This window comes from Triticum aestivum, chromosome 4D (assembly GCF_018294505.1).
Source record: "Triticum aestivum cultivar Chinese Spring chromosome 4D, IWGSC CS RefSeq v2.1, whole genome shotgun sequence".
NCBI classification, from domain to species: Eukaryota; Viridiplantae; Streptophyta; class Magnoliopsida; order Poales; family Poaceae; genus Triticum; species Triticum aestivum.
This window is the reverse complement of record NC_057805.1, coordinates 378,687,017-378,711,501: the sequence shown is the minus strand read 5'-3', so window position 1 is coordinate 378,711,501 and position 24,485 is coordinate 378,687,017. Positions and strand designations below refer to the sequence as shown.

The window sequence follows — 24,485 nt, the reverse complement described above, 5'->3', positions numbered from 1 at the left end:
CTAAAACCCAATCTATCCCTTCTTGTTTTCTGCAGGATAGCAAGGCAACATTATGCAAAAAGATATTAAGGCTTGATATAGAGAATGAGGATCTTAGGGAGGATAATTTCAGCCTCTGACGCAAGCCGGAGAAGAAGAACATGCCTATACCACCACCATCATCATCTTCACCACCAAAGGAGACTTAAAGTACATGGGTATGGGCACTCCCCTTGGCTTGTGCCAAGCTTGGGGGAGGTGCCCCGGTATCGTATCACCATCACTCTCATTACCTTAACCTATTTTTAGTTCGATCTTTGGTTATCTTTTGAATTAGTTGAATAAAAGTTTAACATGTTTTTTTTGAGTTTTAGTTCTCGTGATCCATCTATCTATGTAATCGAGTGAGAGTTATATAATAAAGCTTAGTTTGAGTTTTTGCTTCTCTACTTTTACATTTCAATCAAAATAAAAGAAAATAATGAAAAAGATCATATGCTAATCTTATGTTAAGTAATGACATCAGATAAGGAAAAGTATAAGTGGTAAAATTTATTAGAGGTTGACAAACATAGCATTGGTCAATGATGCAATTCATGAAAGAATTAATAAGGAAGAGAAGATTCACATGCAAATACACTATCTTGGACATCTTTTATGATTGTGAGCCCCCATCAAATATTATATTCCAAAATTGTTGATGTTGGACAAGGAAGACAACGTAATGATTCATGTTTGTTCATATTCACATAGAAGTTATATTGTCATAGATCCTTCAACATGTGGTGCTTGCTCAATATCTTTGGTAGCCAAAAATCCGTACTAAGTAGAGATACTACTTGTGCATCCAAAAACCTTAAACCCAAAATCTTGTTTTGAGAGTCCACCATACCTACCTATGGATTGAGTAAGATCCTTCAAGTAAGTTGTCATCGGTGCAAAAAGGCAATAAAAATTGCTTCTAAATGTGTTGGATAATTTAGTGCAAGAGAAAATTGAGTGTTGTACAAACTTGTGACGACAAAGTAATAAAAGCGACAGACTGCATAATAAAGGTTGCTATCATAAGGGGCAATATAACGTGACGTTCTTTTGCACTAAGAGATTGAGCATACAAACCAAAAAGCGCATGACAACCTCTGCTTCCCTCTGCGAAGGGCCTATCTTTTACTTTATGTATTTACTTTCATGCAAGAGTCAAAGTATTCTTCCCTCTTCCTTTTTATTTTCTCTTTTTGCAAGCATCATGTGGTGAGGAAAGATCTAGGCACATATATCCAGTTGGATGTGGGTGAGCATGAGTTATTATTGTTGACATCACCCTTGAGGTGAATACGTTGGAAGGCAAAACTTTAAGCCCCTATCTTTCTATGTGTCCGGTTGAAACTTTTTGCTCATGGGTATACGGTGAGTGTTAGCAATCATAGAAGATTGAATGATGGTTAAGTATGTGGACTTGCCAAAAGGCTCCGATACGAGACCCTTCCTGAAAATATGATGAATTGTAATTGCAAAAGTTGACGAGAAGATAGTTTGTTAGTTTTCAATAGAGTTTATGCTTTTACTTCGATGTTGTGATGAATTATTACTTGTTCATGAGAAGTTATATGATAAAGTTATGTGAATAAAGTTTTATGATAAAGTTTGTTATTGTTATAATAATAAGCATGATGCTACTATGTCCATATTTTGTTTTTATCGACACCTCTCTCTCTCTCTCTAAGCATGTGGGCATGTTTTTCGATATCTGTTTTTCGCTTGAGGACAAGCGAGGTCTAAGATTGGGGGAGTTGATACGTCCATTTTGCATCATGTTTTCCTACTGTTATTTATAATGTTTTTATGCATAATAATGCTTTATGGAGTAAATCTAATGCCTTTTCTCTCATAATATGCAAGGTTTACAAAAAGAGGGAGAATACCAGCAGCTGGAATTCTAGACCTGAAAAAGCTACGTCAGGGCACCTATTTTGCACATCTCCAAATGAGCTGAAAATTTACGGAGAATTATTTTGGAATATAAGAAAAATATTGGAGCAAATAATTACCGGAGGGGGCCACTTGGTGAGCACAAGACACCAGAGCGCGCTAGGCCCCCCAGGCGCGCCCTGGTGGGTTGTGCTCAGCCCAGCCCACCTCCGGTGCCCATCTTCTGGTATATAGGTCATTTTGACCTAGAAAAAAAATAAGGAGAGGGCTTTCGGGACGGAGCGCCGCCGTCTCGAGGCGGAACTTGGGCAGGAGCACTTTTTGCCCTCTAGCGGAGTGATTCCACCAAGGGAACTTCCCTTCCGGAGGGGGAAATCGAAGCCATCATCATCACCAACAACCCTCTCATATTTGGGAAGACAATCTCCATCAACATCTTCAACAACACCATCTCCTCTCAAACCCTAGTTCATCTCTTGTGTTCAATCTTTGTACCAAAACCTCATATTGGTACCTGTGGGTGACTAGTAGTGTTGATTACATCTTGTAGTTGATTACTATATGGTTTATTTGGTGAAAGATTATATGTTCAGATCCATATGCTATTTAATACCCCTATGATCTTGAGCATGATTATCATTTGTGAGTAGTTACTTTTGTTCTTGAGGTCACGGGAGAAGTCATGTTGCAAGGAATCATGTGAACTTGATATGTGTTCGATATTTTGATGGTACGTATGTTGTGATTCCTTAGTGGTGTCATGTGAACGTCGACTACATGGCACTTCACCATATTTGGGCCTAAGGGAATACATTGTGGAGTAGTTATTAGATGATGGGTTGCTAGAGTGACAGAAGCTTAAACCCTAGTTTATGCGCTACTTCGTAAGGGACCGATTTGGATCCAAATGTTTAATGCTATGGTTATATTTTATCTTAATACTTTTCTCGTAGTTGCAGATGCTTGCGAGGGGGTTAATCATAAGCGGGAGGTTTGTTCAAGTAAGAACATCACCCAAGCACTGGTCCACCCACATATCAAATTATTAAAGTAGCGAACATGAATCAAATCAACATGATGAAAGTAACTAGATGAAATTCCCGTGTGCCCTCAAGAACACTTTGCTTATTATAAGAGACCGTTTTGGCCTGTCCTTTGCCACAAAAGGATTGGGCTACCTTGTTGCACTTTATTTACCGTTACCGTTACTTGTTCGCTACAAATTATCTTGCTATCAAACTACTTGTTACCGATATTTCAGTGCTTGCAGAAAATACCTTGTTGAAAACCACTTGTCATTTCCTTCTGCTCCTCGTTGGGTTCGACGCTCTTACTTATCGAAAGGATTATGATTGATCCCCTATACTTGTGGGTCATCAGAACTTTGCCGAAGCTTTCAGGGGCCGGAACTTCTGGGCCACGCAGAAAATGTGTGATGACGATTGGATTTGGGGGCTGGCTATAATTCCAATCTTCTCCATTGTTCTAGCTTGAATTTCTTGAACATCTCCCTTCGCTTCCACTCAAACTTCTTAATATTTTGGGAAGTGAGAGAGAAGTGCCCGATCCACACTTCAACCTAAGAAAACATTGATTCCCCACGTTGTTTCCTTGGCGGATCTTGTTATTTTTTGAGGTTGGAGACTCTTAGGTAGTAGGAGTCCTCGGTGAGAAATCGATTTGTGATTTCCTCATCGTTTGTGAAGGTTTGGAGGCCGCCTCAAGGTTTACCGGGAGTGGTTCAAAATCGTCTTGGCGGTGATATCTCAAAGAGAACATGTTGATCTTTTGTGGTGTTGGTGTGACTTTGTGATAACATTCATCTCTACAAAGTGAACATCGAAATACATTCTCGTCACTTGTGTATTCATTTATCCCTAACCTTACTTATTTACTTGCGGTCTATTTTGATTCTTAATCTTGCAAGCACCATATAGCTTGTGTATCTCACCATATCAATTGATTTGTCTCATATTTATATTCTGCATGGGCTAAGCTTACTAATATTCAAAGTAAATTTTGCAGATAGCGAGCTGACGTGGGTACGTGCGTCGCAGTAGAATCTTGGCTGCACAGATTGATCCGGCGTATGCGAGATTCCAGCGAAAACATAATAATAATCTCACGTGGCCGCAGTGATTCGACCAGATAAGGCCATGATACGGCATAGTTCGCAGCGGACTCGGAGGCGACCAACAACAAAAGGAGAGTTTGGAGCAGCCGAGTACACACAGAGGACTAGGAATAGGGTTTCTAATGAACCACGTCGACAGAGTTGCACATCGGATTGAATGGCCTAGCTCTTGATATCAATGTTGGAAATTGTGGGACGTGCGCTCAAAATAAACTCAAAGGGTGCTATGCTAGCAAGGATTTTTCTTGTGTGTGTTTCTTTTGGCTGAAAAAAAAGACGTGGGAGGAGAACCGTGGGATGAAGATTGAGCGGGCGGGAGCACGGATGGGACATGGGAGCACGTCCAGGGGAGTCAAGCCGCGTCCGCGCAAGTCCTTTCTCCCTCACCTACTTGTCAGGCTGTTGCCCCCGATCTCCGCAATGGCGGATCCCGGCGACACCGCGACACCCGCCGCCGCCGTCTCATCCCCGTGGGACGACGTCCCCGATGACTTCTTCCTCTCCGCCTCCATCTCGCCCCCTACCCCTCCGCCAGCCCCTGCTCCCATCCCTTCCACCTCCCCTCCCGCTCCATCGGCTCTCCGCTCAGCATCCCTCCCGGTCACCTCCATCCCTCCTGCATCCGCCTCCGCCTCCTTCTCCGGTTCCCTCCACCGCGCTATTGCCCCTCAGCCCATCCACCCCAGCCACTCCCTCCCGGCCTTCTCGGCCGCTTCTCTCCCCGCGGTAGCCGACGTCTGCCCTCCGCCCCCGGGCCCCCACCATTCCAACTCGCTCTCGGAGTTCGCCGCTTCCGCATCCCAATCCCGCGTCCACCGCCCTCCCCCTCGCGCCGCCGTGCGCGCGGACCGCCCGCCCCCGCTGGAGCTGCGCCCGAGGCCACCGAGGGAGTCACAGTCTGGCATCGCCCTCTGTGCTCTCACCTGCTGTGCTGCTCCTGGTGCCGGGACCTCCACTCACCTCTGGGCGGCGGGCGAGGCTGGCGTCAGGGTTTGGGACGTCGCGGATGCCTTCCGATCACCCACATCTCCGCGGCGGTGGGGAGACGAGGCGAGCGCGCCCTTTCGGGAGTCGCGCAAGACACCGCCTGCAATCTGCCTCGTGGCTGATCCCGGCCGCGGTTTGGTGTGGAGCGGCCACACCAACGGGCGGATCATGGGTTGGCGTGCTGACCCAGGTTCGGAGGCCGGGGAGCGCATTGGGTGGGATGCACACCGTGGACCAGTATTTGCGATGGTCATCTCTCCCTATGGTAATTCCCCTTGGCTCAGTTTCATTTCAATCAGTATGATTTTCATGCAACTTTCTGACATTGTACATTGCAATTGATCACCGTGGTTAATGACATTCATGCTTACACTACCGCCATCTGTAAACAAGTGGCTGAAACATGTATATCTATTCTAGGAAGGCGAAATATCAGCAGGAACACACAATCTATTAATTTATCAACATAGAAGGGACGCTGAATAGCTTAGTTTATTGTAGAATATAGTAGTGTCTATGACGCCCATCACTGATGTAGTTTATTTTTGTACTTGAAATATTATAGTTAATTCTAGAAACGTTGAAGCAAACAGCTATCTGACTTAAAGCCCTGTCCGAGCAATGCAATGGATCCTGTAAAATCAGTTATCTACATCTAACTATCTAGTCACACCGACCACAGACCTGTCCATGTGGTCTAATGTAATAAAGTTATCCACCTTATTGGTTTAGAGAAGTGTTTCTATGCTCTCCCACTTAATATTTGCATGAATCAGGAAGTACACAGCATTACTAATCTGCGAGGGCAGACTACTAAGACTCATGGATCCAAGTCCAAACCCATGCTCTCCCTGTCTTGATGCCGTTATCCTCTGACCCACATCACAATCAACCGTCACTTCAACATGATCTGCCTCGAGCTCTGACTTCACAACATACTTTTATCACGAGCCCCATGGATTTGTGTGCTGCGCGCCACTGCAACCATCCTCCAACACATCACTTCTGTTAGGAATATGCAACTTCTATTCCCATGAGGTATCATGGCCTGATCACGAGATTCAACATGGAAGCAAGGCCGAGACAATAATATGCAGAGATGTAGCTACTTTGCTCCATTGTTAATTAAGATAAACTTAACAAGAGCAAATAGGGGCTGGACGTCGAACAGAGGCGGCTAGGGTTTAACACAAAGTGAACAAGATGGTGTCTAGGGTTTTCCTTCCTGGTTTATATAGTCTGGAAAGTAGGTAAAGTGAAAAGTAGAACAGGTAAATGCAAGGGATGGTAAAGCAGCTTGTCTGACAGCACGTTCATCCCAGAAGTAGTATTTCTGAAGGGAGACGTTGGATCAAAGACGAGGGCCCAATGTTGATCAAGATGGGCGCGAAACAGTAAGTGAGTTGCAGATAATGTAGCCAGCGTTAGATGAGGTATTCAAAGGGAACGCTTCGCGCATGACAATTCCCCCTACTGAAGTTCAGACTTGTCCCTTAAGTCTGAAACGCTTCCGGATAAATGTGGAGTGCTCCCAGGTTGCCATTTCCAGCAGTATGTTCCTCCATTTGACGCGCCACTGAATCACGGGAATAGTGATGTTGCCCTGGACATGCGGGATGAGCTTGTTCTCCAGTAGTTCTTCTGGTTCCACCAATATCGGGCCATCAACATTCAGTAAAGGTAAAGTTGGGTTTGGAATTGCTTTGGGACCTAGGTGTTTCTTCAGCTAGCTAACATGAAATGTTGGATGCAACTGGCAGCCCTCAGGAAGTACCAACTTGTAGGAAACAGAGTCCACTTTCGCCAGCACTGAAAATGGCCCATAGTATTTGGAATGCCTGTGGATGCGGCGGCCGGAACTCGAAGGGGAAGAATGCCTCTAGGCAGCAGCAACGCCGGTGGCAACTCCACCGACACGGACCATGACAATTGCCGCTACTGCGGCAAGGTGGGCTAGTGGGCCCATGACTGTTGAGAGAAGAAACGTGAAGAGGCTTACATCGTGCAGGTGGACGACAAAGATCTTGCGCTGCTGATGATCGAGGAGATGTCGCTTACGTTTACCACTGAGCCGTCCGAAATCCCTGCCATGGCAGGGGTTTTGGGCCAGATCGTTGCCATGGCAGCAGAAAACGCTGTCACGGCAGCCCGTTCCACGCCAGCGAAATACGCTGCCATGGCAACTGGGAGGAGGGCGTCTACCTTAGTGAGGAGCACGCGTGGGTGGTCCTGATGCAAACACCTGAGGATGCTGACGCCGCCTGGTACCTCGACACCGGGGCGTCGGACCACATGACCAGCGACATGGTGACGTGCGGAGCCGAACCAGACGGTGCCCGGCACTGTCAAGTTCGGTGATGGCTCGACCGTTGTGATCAAGGTCGTGGAGGGCAACTCAAGAGTCCAATAAGACATGCAAACAGAAAAGTTCAAGGTCGTGGAGGGCAACTCAAGAGTCCACGACCTTGAACTTTTCTTTGGGAGGGGGTAGGTTAATTCACGAAATTTGTTATGATTTGACTTACTTGGGATTATATTTTCACAACAACTGAAATATTACCTGTCAGTCTGATCCAAACGGACTTGTATTACGCTTGCTGTAAAATGGGATATTTCATTTCTCGCGAAGACATGCAAACAGCACACCTGCCAAAGACAGTTTCACACATTGTTCAGCGCACTAGTTTTTGCACTAGATTCACAAAATTGTTTTCACACAGTTGCAGCAAACTAGCTTGCTAACAGCTTAGGAGAAGTTTTTTTTTTGTTAAAAGGGACCTGGCAGTATATTGGCAGCAGTGGGCATGCAACTACTTATGCAAACCAACTCTAGTATCAGCATCCCCAGGACAATCTTGTAGAGAGATTTTAATTTTGGTCGACGAAGTACCAGTACTTGTCCTGACATGCTTCCATTCTTCTTTTTCCGAATTGCTAGAAGATTATTGTGCTATGCTAATAAAACTATGCCATCCATCTTAACACAACCAAATATTAATAGTGAAATCTACAAGGCAGATAAGGCATTCAACTATTAGATCCGCAGCATGAGCTGCTGAAATTTGTTGTTCAGGTAGCCTATATGTTTAAGATGGTGGCTTGCTGCTTGCAACTTTATGATTCTTCTTCATAGTTATACTATTTTCAGCAGTTAGAATTCATATTGTTGAACAAGCTAATTGCACTTGGACTAGTTCAATTCTGATCTTGTTTGCATCAATCATAGGTGATTTATGGTCTGGATCTGAAGGTGGAATAATTAAAGTATGGAATGGAGAAGCAATTGAGAAATCTCTTGCTTTAGAAAGAGAAGAAAAGTGTAAGGTCTCCCTTTTAGTTGAAAGATCATTCATTGACCTTTGGACCATGGTCAGTGACGGAGGGGCCTGCCCCTTGCCTTCCGTAGATGTAAAACTTCTATTATCTGACAATTCCAGATCGAAAGTATGGAGTGCTGGTTACCTCTCATTTGCACTCTGGTACACTTCATGTGTCCATTCACCTGTTGCTGTTGCATTTTGCTTACATTAGTCCAGCTGTTCGTATATTTGTGTTTATTCTTGTTCTCTATTTTGCCGTATAGGGATTCTCGCACTAAGGAGCTCCTGAAAGTGGTAAATGTGGATGGCCAAGTTGATACCCGTTTTGACGTCTTATCTGCTCAGGATCCATATGGCTATGAAACAAAACAAAACCTTTTCTCCTCTCCGAAGAAAGAGAAAGCTCGCAGTCCTGTTAATTTTTTCCAGAGATCACGGAATGCTTTGATGGGAGCAGCTGATGCAGTTCGGCGAGTTGCTGCTAAAGCAGGATTTGGAGATGATACTCGAAGAATAGAAGCATTAGTAATGTCAATGGATGGGATGATCTGGACAGGATCTGTAAATGGCTCAGTTGCTCAATGGGATGGTAGTGGTAATCGTTTGCAAGAGTTTCAGCATCATTCATCTTCTGTTCAAAGTATTCTCAACTTTGGCACAAGATTGTGGGTGGGGTACATGGATGGTAACATCCAGCTCTTGGACCTGGATGGCAACTTGCTGGGAGGATGGATTGCACATAGTAGTCCAATTCTGAGTATGGCTGTCGGAAGTTCATATATATTTACATTAGCTGGTCATGGGGGAGTCCGTGGATGGAATTTATCATCTCCAGGGCCTGCTGACAGCATTTTGCGTTCTGAATTGACGGAGAAAGAGATATCATACAAAAACATTGAATACATGAAGGTGTTAGTATGTTCTTGGAATGTTGGGCAAGAAAAAGCATCTTATGAGTCACTAAGAGCTTGGCTGAAATTCCCAACACAAGAGGTTGGGGTAGTAGTAGTTGGATTGCAAGAGGTGGAGATGGGCGCTGGTTTTCTTGCAATGTCGGCAGCTAAAGAAACGGTAAAAACTTACTTACTTACGAAGCCTTTTATCCCAAACAAGTTGGGGTAGGCTAGATATGAAACCCTTTCACGAGGACTTCCGAGGAGGTCACCCATCCTAGTACTACTCTCGCCCAAATGGGTTTCATACCCAAAAGGTGGCTTGTTTACTACTCCATCTGTTCCAAAATATAGCGCGTTTTTTGTGTGCCAAAAATTAACTTCCATCAAGTTTTACCAAGTTTATAGAGAAAAATATCAACGTCAATAATACCAAATAAACACAGTATACAAATATATTTCACAATGTATCTGATAATATTTGTTTGGTATTGTAGATGTAGATATTTTTCTCTATAAACTTTACAAAGCTTGACTTCTGAAAATCTATATGCCGTATATTTTGGAACGGAGGGAGTACCTGTTAAGAGTTAATTCTCATGTTAATTTTTTAGAATATTAATAAGCATAAATATAGAAAAAATATATGCTATTTTTTGCTAGCTGTAATCCTGATATAATTTCCACTGGCTTTAGGTAGGGCTAGAGGGAAGCCCAAACGGGGAGTGGTGGTTGGATGCAATTGGGCAAATCTTGAAAGGCCACTCTTTTGAGCGTGTTGGTTCAAGGCAGATGGCTGGGTTACTTACCGCTGTATGGTAATCTGTTTAGGACTATTTTTGGTGTTTATCCTTCTGTTTTTTTCTTCGTAATTGTGGAAGTTATTGAGTTTTTTCTTTCTTCAGGGTAAGAACAAATCTTAAGCATTTTGTCAGTGATATCGACAATGCTGCAGTAGCATGTGGATTAGGGCGCGCTATTGGCAACAAGGTACTTTTGTTGTCTTGTTAATGTATTCTTTCTGGCAACAAGGTACTTTTGTTGTCCTATTAATATATTATTTCTTATTCGTAGCAGGTAACTTAGACATGTTGTTTGTGACTTAATGTCAAATGTCAATATAGTTTTTATTTCAGCTCACCATTTTGCCATCATACTCATCAGCCATTTATTTTTAAGTAGTGTTTGATTTAAGTGAACGTTCTCTGCTGGTTGTTATATATGCCCAACTCCTTTCTTGTGTAAATACAACTTGATCTAGATATTAGGCGCGAATTGCCCAGCTTGGCAGCGGGTTGTTTTTCGATGACTATTGCTTACCAGACGGGAGCCCACTGCGGCAGGCTTGGCAATCAGGTTGACATGTACAGCAGCCTTATGACCATTTCTAAAGTTCTGGTGCTTGTACCTTGATATCTGTTCACAGCGGCTCCTGTGATCTGATGGTGAAGAGTTGGATCTGCTTGTTTTCTGTCAGAGGATCTGCCATGTAGGCAGTGTCAGAAATTGCTCCTGGAACTGACACAGCGAGCCACTTTGTCATAGAGAAACCAATTCCATGAGGGAATTGCTAGTAGGGATGCCTGAAACTGGTGTTGAAAAGGTAGGTGAAGTGCTTCCAGTTTGGACACTGTCATGTCAATCCATGTGGTGCTACCATGTTTATGCAGCCCCGTCACGTGATAGGACACTAGCCATACCTTCCTGTCCATCATCTCCTAAAGGTTGTTTGTAGCAGTTCAGCTAGGGTAACAATCTTCCTTGCCATCAAACGTTGAGAAGTACTTGTAGATGTGGTGCAGTCCAGTCTGCAGTGTGTTCTATGGAGGTGGCAGCAGTGGCTGTTAGCAGAGAGAAGCCATGCACAGCTTTTGGACCTGCCAGGATGCCCCCAGGGGAACAAGTCTTGAGTGAGAGGACACCACTATGGTGATCTCGGCATGTGCCTTCTATTCAGTTAATAGCAGCCGTGCGGACTGCTGCTGATCCACCCCGCTGATCTTGGTATTGATCTCGTTAGTCTGGTTCAGCCTCTCGGGTAGCAGCCATCTGGCTAGCGAGATTGTCGCTGCCATCCATACCTTGATCTGACCAGGAGCCGCCACAGCCGTATCAAGGGCTGCGCCTGTTACCAAATTGTCATGAGCATAGCTTTTCAGTGACGGAAGAAGGTCGAGGCTGAGGTCCTCTACTTGCAGGTGTAACAAGATCTGTGTAGAAGAGATGATAGGGGTATGGAGAGTACTTATAGGCACCTCATATATAGATGAGGCAGCCCTATTAGCACACTGATTCCATTTCTACTTCTAACAGACGCAATTAACTAAAACTAGGGATATAATCTTGCGATACCTGATCTAAACTTAACTGGAACCAAATCGAGTAATATATCCTCCTACTGTGATGTATTCTGCATTGCCGATGTATCCCTCCTGGACAGGACTGTGCACATTGCTCATGCTTCCTGGTTGGGCATGCTGCCTTTGGGCAGTTATTACGGGATGCTGAGTAGGCATGGCGCAATTCTGCTTAAATATTCGCGTAATTTAGTTTTGGGGGAGTATAGAAGCAGCATTATGGTTTCATTTTAGTTCAGCTTAGTTTACTACATTTTGTAATGTACTTCACTGTCTCAGGGAGCAGTCGGATTGAGGATGAGAATACATGATAGAAGCATTTGCTTTGTAAATTGTCATTTCGCTGCACATATGGAAGCTGTGAGCCGGCGAAATGAAGACTTTGACCATGTCTTTAGAACAATGACCTTTGCCACCCCTTCAAGTGGATTATTGACAGCATCAAGTAATTGTTCAATCTTCTTGTTAACTTTTCTGCATGATGATGTTCAAATTTGTAAATGTCTGGCCAACCATCCTAATCACAATGAAGAATCGTGCCAAGAATTCAGAACTTCTTAATCTTACACACTGTTACTCAACTTCTTTTCATGTTGCAGTTTCTGGTTCTGCCGGTCAGCTTCTTCAAGCAAATGTATGTTGTTGCTTCCCCTTCATTTTATTTTTGCAGTGGATAGAGTTGTTTCTAGATCCATTATCTGAGATTGTAAACATTACCAAAATGTTGCTATGATAGGGATCAAGAATGCCTGAGTTGTCAGATACGGACATGATTGTCTTTCTTGGTGACTTCAATTACCGGCTTTACGACATTTCGTATGAAGAGGCGATGGGGTTGGTTTCCCGGAGACGCTTTGACTGGCTGAGGAAGAATGACCAGCTGCGAGCAGAAATGAGATCCGGGAGAGTCTTCCAGGGATTACGTGAAGGAGATTTCCAGTTCCCACCTACTTACAAATTTGAGAAACACAAAGCTGGCTTATCAGGTATAGTTATTCTGATGATAGTTGTTTGAGGCCTGCTTCAGTAACCCCCACCCTGCCCTTTTCTAAAAAACTTTGAAAATGCCATTTTCGTTCAATAGAAGATTAAATGGTATCCTTATTTTTTGTGCATCCGGTCTTCACTGTTAGAGGTGCTGATTTGCATGGAGAGGATTTCCTTTTGCGAGGTTGGAGACGACTTTATGTACTAACGTTATATAACATGTATGTAGATGAATGAGAATGCTAAAGTAAAATTTCTAGAAGGGTATGAGACTGTAATCTGGTAACAACCGGAGGAAGTTGATGTAAAGATAAGAAGTGAGGCTAGCTCACTTGGTTAGGGAGTGGGTGTATAACCCAGCCACTGGTGTATCATCGATCTGCATCAAAAGTAGTACACTCTTTGGGGGGTGTTCCATGGCAAACCGCTAGTTATATTAGTGTGTGCTTATCACAGCAATAATGTTTCATACGGTACCAATTTGATCCTTATGAGTTGATAATACTTCTGAACTCCTGATTCCTGAACACTTCGTTTGAAGAAACTTCTCTCTTATTGTAGGGTATGATTGTAGTGAGAAGAAACGCATTCCTGCCTGGTGTGACCGAGTTCTATACCGTGACAGCCGAGCTAGTTCAGGAACTGAGTGTTCTTTGGATTGTCCTGTGGTTTGTTCAGTATCACTGTAAGTCATTTGTTGTTTGATTATCTCACTGGATAAAGAATATTAGTAGGGCACAAATAACGCAAGAACATGTGCTCGATTGTCCTAGAGCACGACGTTTCCTCCACCAGTCCATCTCTCATTTGCTATTTGCATGCATGTACTCGGAAGTTAAAACATTTTATCTTTTAAATATAGAGCCAATTTATGATCTGTTTTCACTGTTGGCTTTGTTTTGACGAGAGCTCAAAAACCAGACCCCATGTTGGTATGTTTCGATGACTTTTCTTTTTTGCCTTCAATGTTACCACCTGACAATTTATAAAGTTGCCATGTGGTGACATGTTACAAAATAGGGTGGCAACTAATGCGTTACTGCCTGGCAACAAAAGAGTTCAAATAGGTTTCTCGAAACATAGTCAACTGAGATCTTACTTTAAAGCACTTGTCGTTACGAAATCTGTGGTGAAAACAGATGTCCAATCAGACAGATGGTTTGAGCTGTACAAAGTTTTTTATTTCCGAAATCAGGTCTTATTTGTAGTTAGTCTTTTTGTCCTGTGTACCTAACATCCATTTTTCAGTTAGTACATAGAAACCTTATGGAACTGTATTATTCTATATTTCAAGGTACGACTCTTGCATGGAAGCAACAGACAGTGATCACAAACCTGTAAAATGCTTGTTCAATTTGGATGTTGCACGTGTTGAGAAACAGACGATGAGGCAGAAATATGGGGAGATAATGAGTTCAAATAAGAAAGTGTTGCACTTGCTCCAGGGGCTAAAAGCATTCCCTGAAGCAAATGTGAGCACCAATGACATCATTCTGCAAGACCAAACTCCCTATATTTTTAAACTACAAAACAGAAGTACAGAAGACAGAGCTTGTTTTGAGATAACTGGCCAAGCACCAAGTTCCTCTGGCACAGATTCTGCTGGTTTCCCTACTTGGCTTAAGGTGGGTTAATGCCTTGTCCTGACTCTCCTTATATTGGCTCACTTCATTTTAGAACAATCTAATTACTGTAAGATGGTTCTGCTTGTTGATGCTTGTCCAACACTGTGAGCTTTTAATGCTTGAGCACTGAGGGTGAAACATGTCTTCAACACAGGTTTCTCCAGCAACTGGTATAATCTGCCCTGGACAGACGGTAGAGGTCACTTTGCAGCATGGAGACCTGCGTGGAACATCGTGGAATAATTTGTCTGGGGCTAACCAAGAAAAGGCAGCACAATTATCGGTGAAAATAACTGGAGTGTGTTCTACCGTTGCCAAATGTTACGGAGTACGCGTGCAATGCCAGAAGGGCCGGAGCGCATTTCCTTTCAAGAGGTTCTAACTTTGTTGATCGTTTCTTTTATTGTGTGGTCGTGACATATGAGGTTAGCTTTTAGTTTGATTAAAGTGTGCATAGAAAATGTTGTTGTGGCAAATGTTCTTATTTCTTCTACCGAAGTACAAAACCGTGGCTTTTGTACTCTCGATATTCCATGACATTTTGTACAGGAAATTATTGAAGTTATGTAATACCACTGAGAGGAGATCTAATCTTTTACCCCAGGGTTGTGACGCAGTTACGAAGTTGTGCGTTTACTGTATCCATGATTTTGATTCCAAGTAGGGAGATGTGTGTGTATGTGTGTGACATATTCTTTGTTTCAAAGTGTATCTGATGTGATATACTCCCTCCGTCTCATAAAAGTTAGCGCATCCCATATACTCACATATTGGATGTAATAACGTTTTAGTTTTAAATAGTTAGCAGTTTGGCAGTTTCGAATATGATACTCACGTTTTTTTAAGTGTTTTAAGATCTCTGTAAACTGGACGTTAGGGTCACTGGCACAATTCCCGTGCATTGTCACGAAGCCAAGAGAAAGAAAAAAAGCAGTTAGAACAAGTACAATAAGAGCATGGTTAATATAACAACGCACTATATGGATTTACCATGTCTCTTATAGCCCACTCATATAATAGTTAATCATATTAATATACTACATCATTAATATATATTTTCTCCGTCCTTAAAAAAGTGTACTATCTGAAAGTTTGACGAGTTTCTGCAAACATATATCAATGTTTGCGAAACAAATAGGTATATGATAAAAATATATTTTAAGATTACTGTATAAATACAATCAAACATAATTTTTTTGGACTTTTCAACAAAGTTAGAAGTATATTTTTTAAAAGACGGAGGGAGTAATCCACATGTTTCTCTCACAATCATTAATATATAATCCACATGTTTCTCTCACAAAGGATGTTGGAGCTCATGCTACAGCAGTACAGCTGACTGTAAGTTTGTAGCCTCTTCTCTCTCATTTAACTCAGAAAAAAATATTACTTAAAGTCTTATAACCCGCCAACATACAGTATTGATTCTTTACTTAATTGATAACGGAATACAAGAAAACCAAAACTAAGAAAAGAAAGCCCAAACCAATCTCCTTGTCTTCTCAAAATAGACTGCAAAAATATTACATGTATGCTTTGTTCGTTGTTCCTGGCCATCCTACCGCCCGACTTATTTATCACCCACCATCAAACAGGCCAGGGACGCGCCAAAACTCCAATTCGGTGAGCGCGAGAGCCTCAGAGCAGCACCGGAACGAAGCAGGCCTTGACGTCGTCGCTCGCCCACTGCAGCCCGTTCCACCAGTGCTTGTCGCCCTCCACCCTCACCCTGCCCTGCCCGCCGGCCACCGGCCGCATGGGTATGCGCCTCAGCCGCGAGCACCCCCTGGTCTGCAGCCTCCGCAGCTCCGGGAACGCGCACTCCCCGCCGCCGCCGCGGATGTCCTCCAGCCTCGGCAGCCCCAGCAGCGCCAGCAGCCTCAGCCGCGGGAACGTCACCACCTCCTCCGCCTCGCTGCCCCCCTCCGCGACGCCGCCGACCAGCCTCGTCATGCCGTTGCAGCCGCTGAGGTTGAGCGACTCGAGGCAAGGGAGGTGCTGCACCCAGGTCATGTGCGTCAGCGCGTGGCACGCGCCGATGGCCACCTCCCGGAGGTTGGACGCCGCGCCGTGGGACCACTCCATGACGCGGAGCCTCGCGAGGAACCCGAACTTGACCACCTCCAGCCTCGGCGCGTGCGCGTCCGCCACGATCTCCTCGATGTCGGACGAGTACACCGCCAGCTCCCGCAGGCCCTCCTGCACGCCCCCGAGCTCCGCCGCGTGCTGCGCCGACAGCAGCTCCAGGGTCCGCGCCCCGTCCAGCTTGCGCAGGTGGATCGACCGGGCGCGCACGCCCGGCGCCAGGCGCGCCAACCTCCGCGCGTCGCGGGTGTTGTCCATCCAGATGCCGAGCCACGGCATGCGCGCGCCGCTGCTCTCGAGGTCGTCGATGACCGGCGCGACGTAGTCGTCCGCGACGGAGACGATGCTCGCGGTGAACAGGTCCAGCACCTGCAGCTTGGCGAGCCGCGAGATCAGGCCCGGAGGCACCGTGATCTGGATGTAGTAGTTGTCGCGCAGGTGGAGGTACTTGAGCTGGCTCAGGTTGCCCAGCTCCATGGGCAGCGACAGGATCCTGTTCCTGGACAGGTTGAGGAACTCCAGGTTGACAAGGCAGCAGACCTCCATCGGGAACGCGTCCAGTATGCCGGTGTCCTCCAGGTCCAGGTACGTCAGCCTGGTGAAGTGCTGGATCGCCTGCAGCATCCTCCGCGGCAGGGCGCGGTTGCACTGCAGCATCAGCGACGCCGGCTGCGCGTCCGAGAGCGCGCCGCCGGCCTTGGCGGGGGCCTCCTCGATGGCGTTGTGCATCAGCGACACGAGCTCCACGTCGCGCCACAGCGCCTCGTCGCGGGGCGGCTCCCGGAGCCCGACGCCCGCGCGGACCAGCCACTTGCCGGGCGCGAGCTGGAGCGCAGCGTCGCGGACGACGTCGTGGAGCCGGACGTGCGTGTCGGACGGGCACATGTTGTGCCGGTGGTTGTCGCCCTGCTCCAGGAGGCGCGCCGACTCCAGGATGGCGACCACCGTGTGCCCGAACCGGAGCGACTCGTCGACGTCGTCGTACTTGGGGAGGAGGCCGAGGCCGATCCAGCACTGCACGAGCTCGTCCTTGGAGATGTTGTGGTCCTCCGGCCAGAGCGCGCAGGTCAGGAGGCACTCCCTCACCGTGTCGCTCTCAAGGCTGTCGAAGCAGAACTTCACGAGAGCGTGCGCACCCTTGTCCTGGCCGGGCGCAGTGCTCGTGAGCTGCGGCTTCTTGAGCTTGTCGAATGCATCGCCCCACTCCTCTGCTGTACGTTTGTTGGACATGGCACGGCCGACGGTGGCGAGGAAGAGAGGCAGGCCATTGCATTCTGCAGCCACCTGTTTAGCAATAGAGCAAAATTATTAGAGATGTTCGTAGAAATGTTTATGAAGCCGTAAAGAAAACTTGTTTGTCGTAAAGAAAACTTGCAGGAAATCCGAAACCTCAGCCCATGCCGTTCCTTCATAACCTCGTAGCTAGAGGTGCAATCGACATTCTTGATGCACTGCCGCCCTAACCATCCAACCACAAGTTGGTTTTCCGCTACCGATAGGTTGGAGATACGTTTGGATAACAACCAATTTTGTGTTGCCTTGTCAGATTTTTATGTTAGCGTGCTGATGACCCCTTGGTGGCAGAGGAAGTTCCTCTGCCACTAATGCGCTCCCATGTTTGGTAGGGCCGGTGTAGGCGCAATCTAAACAACCTCCATAACTCCAGCTAGTTCCCCTCCGCCTCCACCGCAACTTACACACAAGGTTTGGGTGCCGAACTCCTTTGTTCCTGGGAGTTCTTGCCTTTTGGATGTGTTATTCTTTTTTGGAGTTTTTTCGTTGCAAAGACTTTGCAATGAAGATGGCTACGTGCATCAATGTAAGTGTTTTGGAGCATTATCACTTTGTTGGAAAATAAAATGTGTGCACGCGCCCTTATCAAGCTTCTACATATTTTCAGGTTGATTGTTGGGAAATTTGTATACTAATCCTTGCATAATCCCTACGGGGAATAAGCTCGTTCACCACCTAGTAATTCTCAAGGTATTATCAAAATGGATTCATATAACTAATATTTCAAAGTTAACAACACTGAAATCCGTTGGATAAGGTCTGTTCATGTTATTCCTTTTGGGGTGAATTTCTAACTTTTGAACCAGCATCACTATTGGTTTCTAAGTGGGGGGAAAGCATGGACGCACATTGATAAATTGGTGTATAAAGTGTGGATCTATACATTTTGGTCCAAAAGTATGTCAAATTGGTCATACTAATTGTAAACAGATTGTATGAACTTATAACTGTTTCTACCACAATTTTTGTATCTTTTGCATAGCACAAAATTCACAACTGACGCTTCATCTGACAATTTTCATCAAAATTTACTTTGGAAGTCTAAGACATTTTTAATCGGCATTTTGAATTTCTCAAATCAAACTATTGTGCGTGCCCCATTTCCATGTGCACAAAAGCTAGTACACTTGCCCCACGTCTATGCCCACAAAATCTGCACTCCTGTTTCAGGAGAAAGCAGCTAACAGACAGAAAAAAAAGGAGCAAATCCGCGTTTTCCAAAGTAAGCAAAGATAGATCGAGTGATTGATTACCTGTCTTGCAAGTGTGGAAATTTGGGCGTCGCCGCGGATGGCCTCCTCGCCGGCGTTCGCTTCAAACAGGCTCCACGCATCGTCTTCGCTCATGCACTCCATCTTGATCTTCTTGCGGCAGCCCATGTCCGCGCACACCGCCTCGCTCCTGGACGCCACGACCACCTTCCTCACCCGACCGGCCACCACCCCCAAGGGCTGCGGGATGCCCACCCTCTCCAGGTCCAGGCGCTCCCACACGCCGTCCAGCAGGAGCAGGAAGCTCTTGTCCCTGAGGAAGCTCAGGATCCCGGCGGCCTGCGCCTGCTCGGTCGGCGCGTCGCGGAGGCCGAGCACGGCCACGACCTCCTTCTGGAGTTTCGCCACCGTGCAGTCCCTGGAGGCCGCCAGGAGGAGGACGTGGTCGAAGAATGGCGCCACGCGGCCGCACACGTCGCGCACCCGCTTCAGCACCGTCGTCTTGCCCACGCCGCCGGCGCCCCAGACGCCGAGCGCGGCGTCGCAGTCGCCGAGGAAGCCGAGCGCCTCGTTGAGGTAGGGCCTGGCGGACCCCGTCTCGGGCGGGAGCTCCAGCTCCTCGGGCTGGAGGAGGAGCGGCGGCGGCACCTGCGGCGCGGCCAGCGCGGCCTCGAGCAGCGCCACGCCCTGCTCCTGGATGGCGCGCACGATCTTGAGCTGCTTCTCGGCCAGCCCGGCGACGGGGCCCGTGGTGAGGAAGTACTGCAGGAGGCGGACGACGTAGAGCTGCCCCGCGTCGTGCCGCGCCTTGACGGACGCCACCTCGTCCTGCGCGTCCTGCACGCGCCGCATCCACGCGCGCGGCTGCTCCGGCTCCGGCGCGCCGTCCAGCTGCTTGAGCACGTCGGCCCGCAGCTGCAGCAGGGCCTCGACGGCGTCGTCGAGCTCCTTGACGCGCTTGTCGCCGTCAGCCAGCGGCTGCCACCACTTGCCGAAGAAGAGCACGACGAGCGCGCCGCCGAGGGCGAGCGTGGCGAGCACGGCCGCGAGCTGCATCTCCATCGCCGATCAGCAAAGGTCAAGCGCGAGCGCGGTTCGGTCGATCTTCTCCGGCACGTTGCGTGGCTCGGCGCGGCGGCGGATCTAGGTAAGAAGGTCGTGGAAGGCTGCTGGCTAGGCTGGCAATGGCAGCGGTGCGCAGTGGGAGGGACGGGAATGAGCTGAGGCCGGAGGGGGGGTTTAAGTGGAGGAGCGGGGAGTGAGTGAGTGAGTAGTTGAGGTGGTGAGGCGGAGTTAATGGCGCAATGAAGGCGTGAGAGAAATCGGTTGGAAGAGAGCTTGCTCCGCTGTGCTGCAGCTTCGCCGGTGGGACTCGGTCACGGAAAAGGTCTCCACGCTGGCCATGCAGCCGCGTTGCACCCTCCACATGACATTCACGGCGCCATGGCCGCATATCCGCTGCCTGCTCAGCTGCTCTCATCAGTGAGGGAAGACAAACGGGGGGCGCGCCCATTGATTTTGCTGTCTCTTGTAGGGAGGGGTGGCCTGGCTAGGGGGTTGGGTTAGGGACAGGGAGCATACAAATGGCGTGCAATAACCACTCGTCGTGTTCACACATTTTTCTCTTCGCTCGATTGCTGGCGTCGACTGTATCAACTCCGTGTTGGGCACCGGTGAAAACAGGGCCACCGTGGGGTAAGAAGAAGAAGAAGAAGAAGAGTGGAGTATGACTAAAGGGTTGAGAAACTGATGGTTCGTTGGTTGGGAAATTGACGAGCCTACGATCATGTTTTCCAAACCCATTTTCTCTTGTGCTAAATTAATATATGACCCTTGTATTAGTAGGGGCGTCCACCGACGTGCAGATCTAAATACGAAAACAGATCCTCTAAGAAAACAACGAGTCAAAATATGTGCTCAATGCATCCACGGTGCAGGGATACCGACAGGAAGATGATCCAGCTGCCGACTGAAATGAAAATTTATGTAGGGCAAGTAGCACTCCTTCTGATTTCATCTAGAAGCACATGTATCCCGGTGAAATCATAGATGACTTTGTTTAGTTTCTAAGGAACGACAACCAGCAAATTTCCTCCCGTCCGCGAACACAGATACAGAGGCCGCCATTCAACCCGCATACATTTCAAACACTTAGTCAATAAACCGGACGAAATTCATACAAACACGGCGGATTTCATGCATACCGGACGACATTCATGCAAACACGGCATATTTTCGTTAGATTTTGAGCATTTAGAACAAAAAAAAACCCGACCCGACCCTAAACCTATCCTATGACGGTGTCCGGCCGGCGTCCAGCCCCTTGTCGTCCTCCATCTGCCGTCTCCATGACCACCGATGATAAGACCGATGAAGTGAAGCATCGGTCTCCGACGAGGAAGAGTAAAATATGGGAGACGGATCGGCCCACATGATTGACCGACTTTGTTGCATGGATAAGAGGACCAATGTGTATCACTACTACTGACCTTTTTGACTACTAAGTGTGCGCCCATCTTTTCGATTCAATCTGTTCAGGAATAAGCCCAAATCCTTAACCCTGTTTCAAAAGGTAGGGGCACATTTCTGGTACCTACACAAGGTCCATTATATTTCCTGAGATCAATTTTTTATGTGCGTTTTAAATCATATTCGTATGGATTGCTATGGGTTTGGACATAAGGTGCCTATCGCTTGCTCTTCTTAATCTGGGCAACTGTAAGTGCATCTAGTGCCTCTTAGTGATTTTGGTGTATTGAAGTCTTATAGGTTAAGGGACTATTGTGTTTGTGAGTGTACACAGGTCTATAAGTCTACGAGGAGTTCGATATTTACAGAGAAAGTCGACCCCTAAAAATGAATGTCTTCAACTGAAGACTTTGGCTTTCTGGAGACTTTGAAAGTGAAGAAATTGGTGTGACCCTGAAGACTTAATATTCATGCGAGGAATATGAAGCGTGAAGATTTTTGTTTTCGTAGTTTCGTTTTTCTCTTTCTTGAGTCATAGGAAACACCGTACTGTTAAAGGGGGTCGAGGTAAAACTAAGGAAAAGTTTCCAAGTGATGCTCATCTCAAAATCCTACACCTACCAATCCTTTCGAGTGAAGCCATTGGAAATCTCATATAGTTCAATCAATTTCTTCAGTGACAAAGACGAAGATCTTCTGGTCTCTGAGGAATTTGTTCTGACTAAGGAGTTAGGAATTCGCCAGTGCGGATTGCCTACAGGTGAGGAACATGATAGCCCTGAGGAATTTGATACTCAAATATCCGACCGTTGTTGTGCTACGTGCCAGCTGTCCCAAAATATCTACCCACCTAACGGTCATATCATTAAAGGGCATTTATGTCTTATCATGTCGGGCTGCCCCTAGGCTATAAATAGCCGCCCCTACAACCACTAGTTGGTTGGCTGCTCCGAGAGAAACCGACATTTGTCATTGAGAGCATCCCATCCTCCGAGGACTTTGAGCGAAAATTATCAAGTGAGGAAAACCCAAACCCAAACACCTACAAATCCAAAGTGATTGAGCATCACTGAAGATATTGTTCTTGTGTGGAACCGACGCTTGTTATCTTTGAGGACTGTGCATCCTCCAGACGGTTAGGCGTCATGGTCTAGAGCATCCAAGAGGAAATTGTTATCGCCGAGTGACTGAGTCTGTAAAGGTTTGGAAGTCACCTGAAGACTTACCACGAGTGATTGGGCGAGGTCTGTGTGACCTTAGCTCAAAGAGAATACGGTGAGGACTGTGTGTCCGGGACTGTGTGTCCTCAGGTTTAAATACCTAGCCGCTCCAACCAGACGTACGACTGTCACAGCAGTTGAAACTGGTCTACCAAATCACTGTCTTCACCGAGCTACTGGTTTTATTTCCTCAACCCTTCCATTTCCTCATTCATATACTGGTGTACTTGATCGTTACCGTTTGAAGACTTTGACTGAAGACTTTCTCAATTTCCTCAATCCTATTTCTTCAGTCAGTTTGTCTTCAACCTGCTTATCCCGTGTTTACGCTACTTGTACTCTGTGCTTGTTTTCATTTCATCATGATGACTGTGCTACTGCTCTGTTATGCTTGCATCTGAGTACTTATTCCGCTGCTAGTCGTTCGTGACTTAGGAATTTCCTCACCTTGAAATTCCTCAGTGACGAATTTGTAAAATCGCCTATTCACCCCCTCTAGTCAATATAACGCACTATCAGCAACACTTCATGGATTTATATGTTGTGTATTTGGACCAAGAACTACGACTTATAACATTCATTACATCTCCTATTTCTTATGTAAACTAACTACTGGATGAACTTGCAGGTTCACAATGGAAGACTCTGCAATTTACGGGAGCAATGTTGCAAGGGAACGTCAGTACAAGCATAGAGTGGAATTCCTTCTACCTGAAGACTTGAAGAAGGCAGGCATGAATTTCATGGCATTGCAGAACTGGTGCCTCAAGTGCACTTTGAGCATCAATTTGGAAAAAGTCAAGGTTCCTTCCTTGTATTTTACAAAAAATGTTCTTACTCTTCAATTTCAAACCTCTTGAAGCAAGTCTTATGAGATGCTTTGTCATGTAAGTATAGTCCTCATCATTTTTTGTCGAAATGCCTCTAAATGATATAAATGATGATTCCTTTGTTCCCTCATGCTAATGGTGACTCCGGCGAGAGTAAAGACATAGAAGGTTGGTTTCTTAGACCCTTTAATGACCTCGAGAGAATTAATTTACATCCAGGGGAACGTTGCCTTCGAACATGTCATCATTACCAACAATTTGCAGATTTCTTGCTACTTCCATCCGTCGAACAGTAAGTTCATCACACATCTACATTACTTATCTCCATTAAACATATGTTTTTGATAAAGTTTTTTTCTTCTTGTAGTTGTCACTGGATCTTGATTGTGATTATACCGAAGCTTAGCAGAGCAGACTACTCCCTCCATCCATATATATAGGGCCTAATCCATTTTTCGAGATTGTCTTTGACTATCAACAAGATTAACAATATATGAGATGTATAATGTCAAAACTATATCATTGGAGGCTCCTCTCACGTACGAATTTGAGGGTATGCTTCGTGTAACATGCATGCCATATATTATTGCTCTAACATGTGGTCAAAATTAGCCTTGAAAAACGCATTAGGCCCTATATAAATGGATAGAGGGAGTACCTTGATTCTCACAAGAACTTCCTAAATCCTATGGATTTGACATTCACTAAAGAATTCTTAGGAAGGTATTGGCGATTTTGTTCCATAACCCGTACCCTCCCATTTTATAATTGATTACACAACTGTCCATCTTGTTTTATAGAGCATTTGTCGAGTACAACCAGCGTTTAGGAGCTAGCTTGTGGGCCATCTATAATAAGAAAGAGTTACAACACATAGCCGATATTAAGGTATGTGATATACCGACACCTAATTTGTAGTTGATTATACACTCTATTTCAGAGAAAACATCTTTATAATGTATTGATGTGTTGATGTTGCCTCACAAACACATTTTTAATTACATGATTATGCTAAGTGCCAAATTTGATTATATGTTCTTGTTAGCCATATGGCATAATTCAATTGTGAACATATTTCAGTATCCCCAGGGGCCAGCTGAGAGCAGCCTTTCTGGCTACTATATTTGCAAACACATGGCTAGACTCTACAGTGCGAAGGCTACAGA

At 46.0% G+C, this 24,485-nt stretch overlaps 2 protein-coding genes across 3 annotated transcripts; one reads left to right on the top strand and one right to left on the bottom strand.

Annotated features, from left to right (window-relative positions):
• The first annotated feature begins 4,390 nt into the window (after positions 1 to 4,390).
• LOC123098029 (type II inositol polyphosphate 5-phosphatase 15) lies at positions 4,391 to 14,809 on the top strand. 2 transcript variants are annotated; one of them, XM_044519900.1, is made up of 11 exons: positions 4,398 to 5,294; positions 8,256 to 8,508; positions 8,613 to 9,420; positions 9,939 to 10,060; positions 10,148 to 10,232; positions 11,879 to 12,044; positions 12,199 to 12,233; positions 12,336 to 12,585; positions 13,148 to 13,271; positions 13,881 to 14,211; positions 14,366 to 14,809. In XM_044519900.1, the coding sequence occupies exons 1-11, from the start codon at positions 4,463 to 4,465 to the stop codon at positions 14,591 to 14,593; spliced, it is 3,234 nt and encodes a 1,077-aa protein (XP_044375835.1). In that variant the 5' UTR covers positions 4,398 to 4,462; the 3' UTR covers positions 14,594 to 14,809. The 2 variants fall into 2 exon arrangements, with proteins under 2 accessions (XP_044375836.1, XP_044375835.1); XM_044519901.1 differs by lacking the exons at positions 13,148 to 13,271; positions 14,366 to 14,809 and having other exon boundaries at positions 4,391 to 5,294; positions 13,881 to 14,124.
• Positions 14,810 to 15,466: 657 nt separating this feature from the next.
• LOC123098028 (probable disease resistance protein At1g61300) lies at positions 15,467 to 20,295 on the bottom strand. Its single transcript, XM_044519899.1, has 2 exons — positions 18,843 to 20,295; positions 15,467 to 17,580 (listed from the first exon to the last, which is right to left on the bottom strand). Exons 1-2 carry the CDS (start codon positions 19,860 to 19,862, stop codon positions 15,850 to 15,852), a joined length of 2,751 nt encoding a protein of 916 aa, XP_044375834.1. The 5' UTR covers positions 19,863 to 20,295; the 3' UTR covers positions 15,467 to 15,849.
• Positions 20,296 to 24,485: the final 4,190 nt, after the last annotated feature.

What these genes read in the sequence shown, in the direction of transcription:
- LOC123098029 (XM_044519900.1), top strand. Translation starts at nt 4,463, where the DNA reads ATGGCGGATCCCGGCGACACCGCGACACCCGCCGCCGCCGTCTCATCC. An exon ending in GATGGTCATCTCTCCCTATG is followed by an intron (nt 5,295 to 8,255) that starts GTAATTCCCCTT and finishes CATCAATCATAG; the next exon opens with GTGATTTATGGTCTGGATCT. An exon ending in GGGTTACTTACCGCTGTATG is followed by an intron (nt 10,061 to 10,147) that starts GTAATCTGTTTA and finishes TTCTTTCTTCAG; the next exon opens with GGTAAGAACAAATCTTAAGC.
- LOC123098028 (XM_044519899.1), bottom strand. Translation starts at nt 19,862, where the DNA reads ATGGAGATGCAGCTCGCGGCCGTGCTCGCCACGCTCGCCCTCGGCGGC. An exon ending in TTTCCACACTTGCAAGACAG is followed by an intron (nt 17,581 to 18,842) that starts GTAATCAATCAC and finishes ATTGCTAAACAG; the next exon opens with GTGGCTGCAGAATGCAATGG.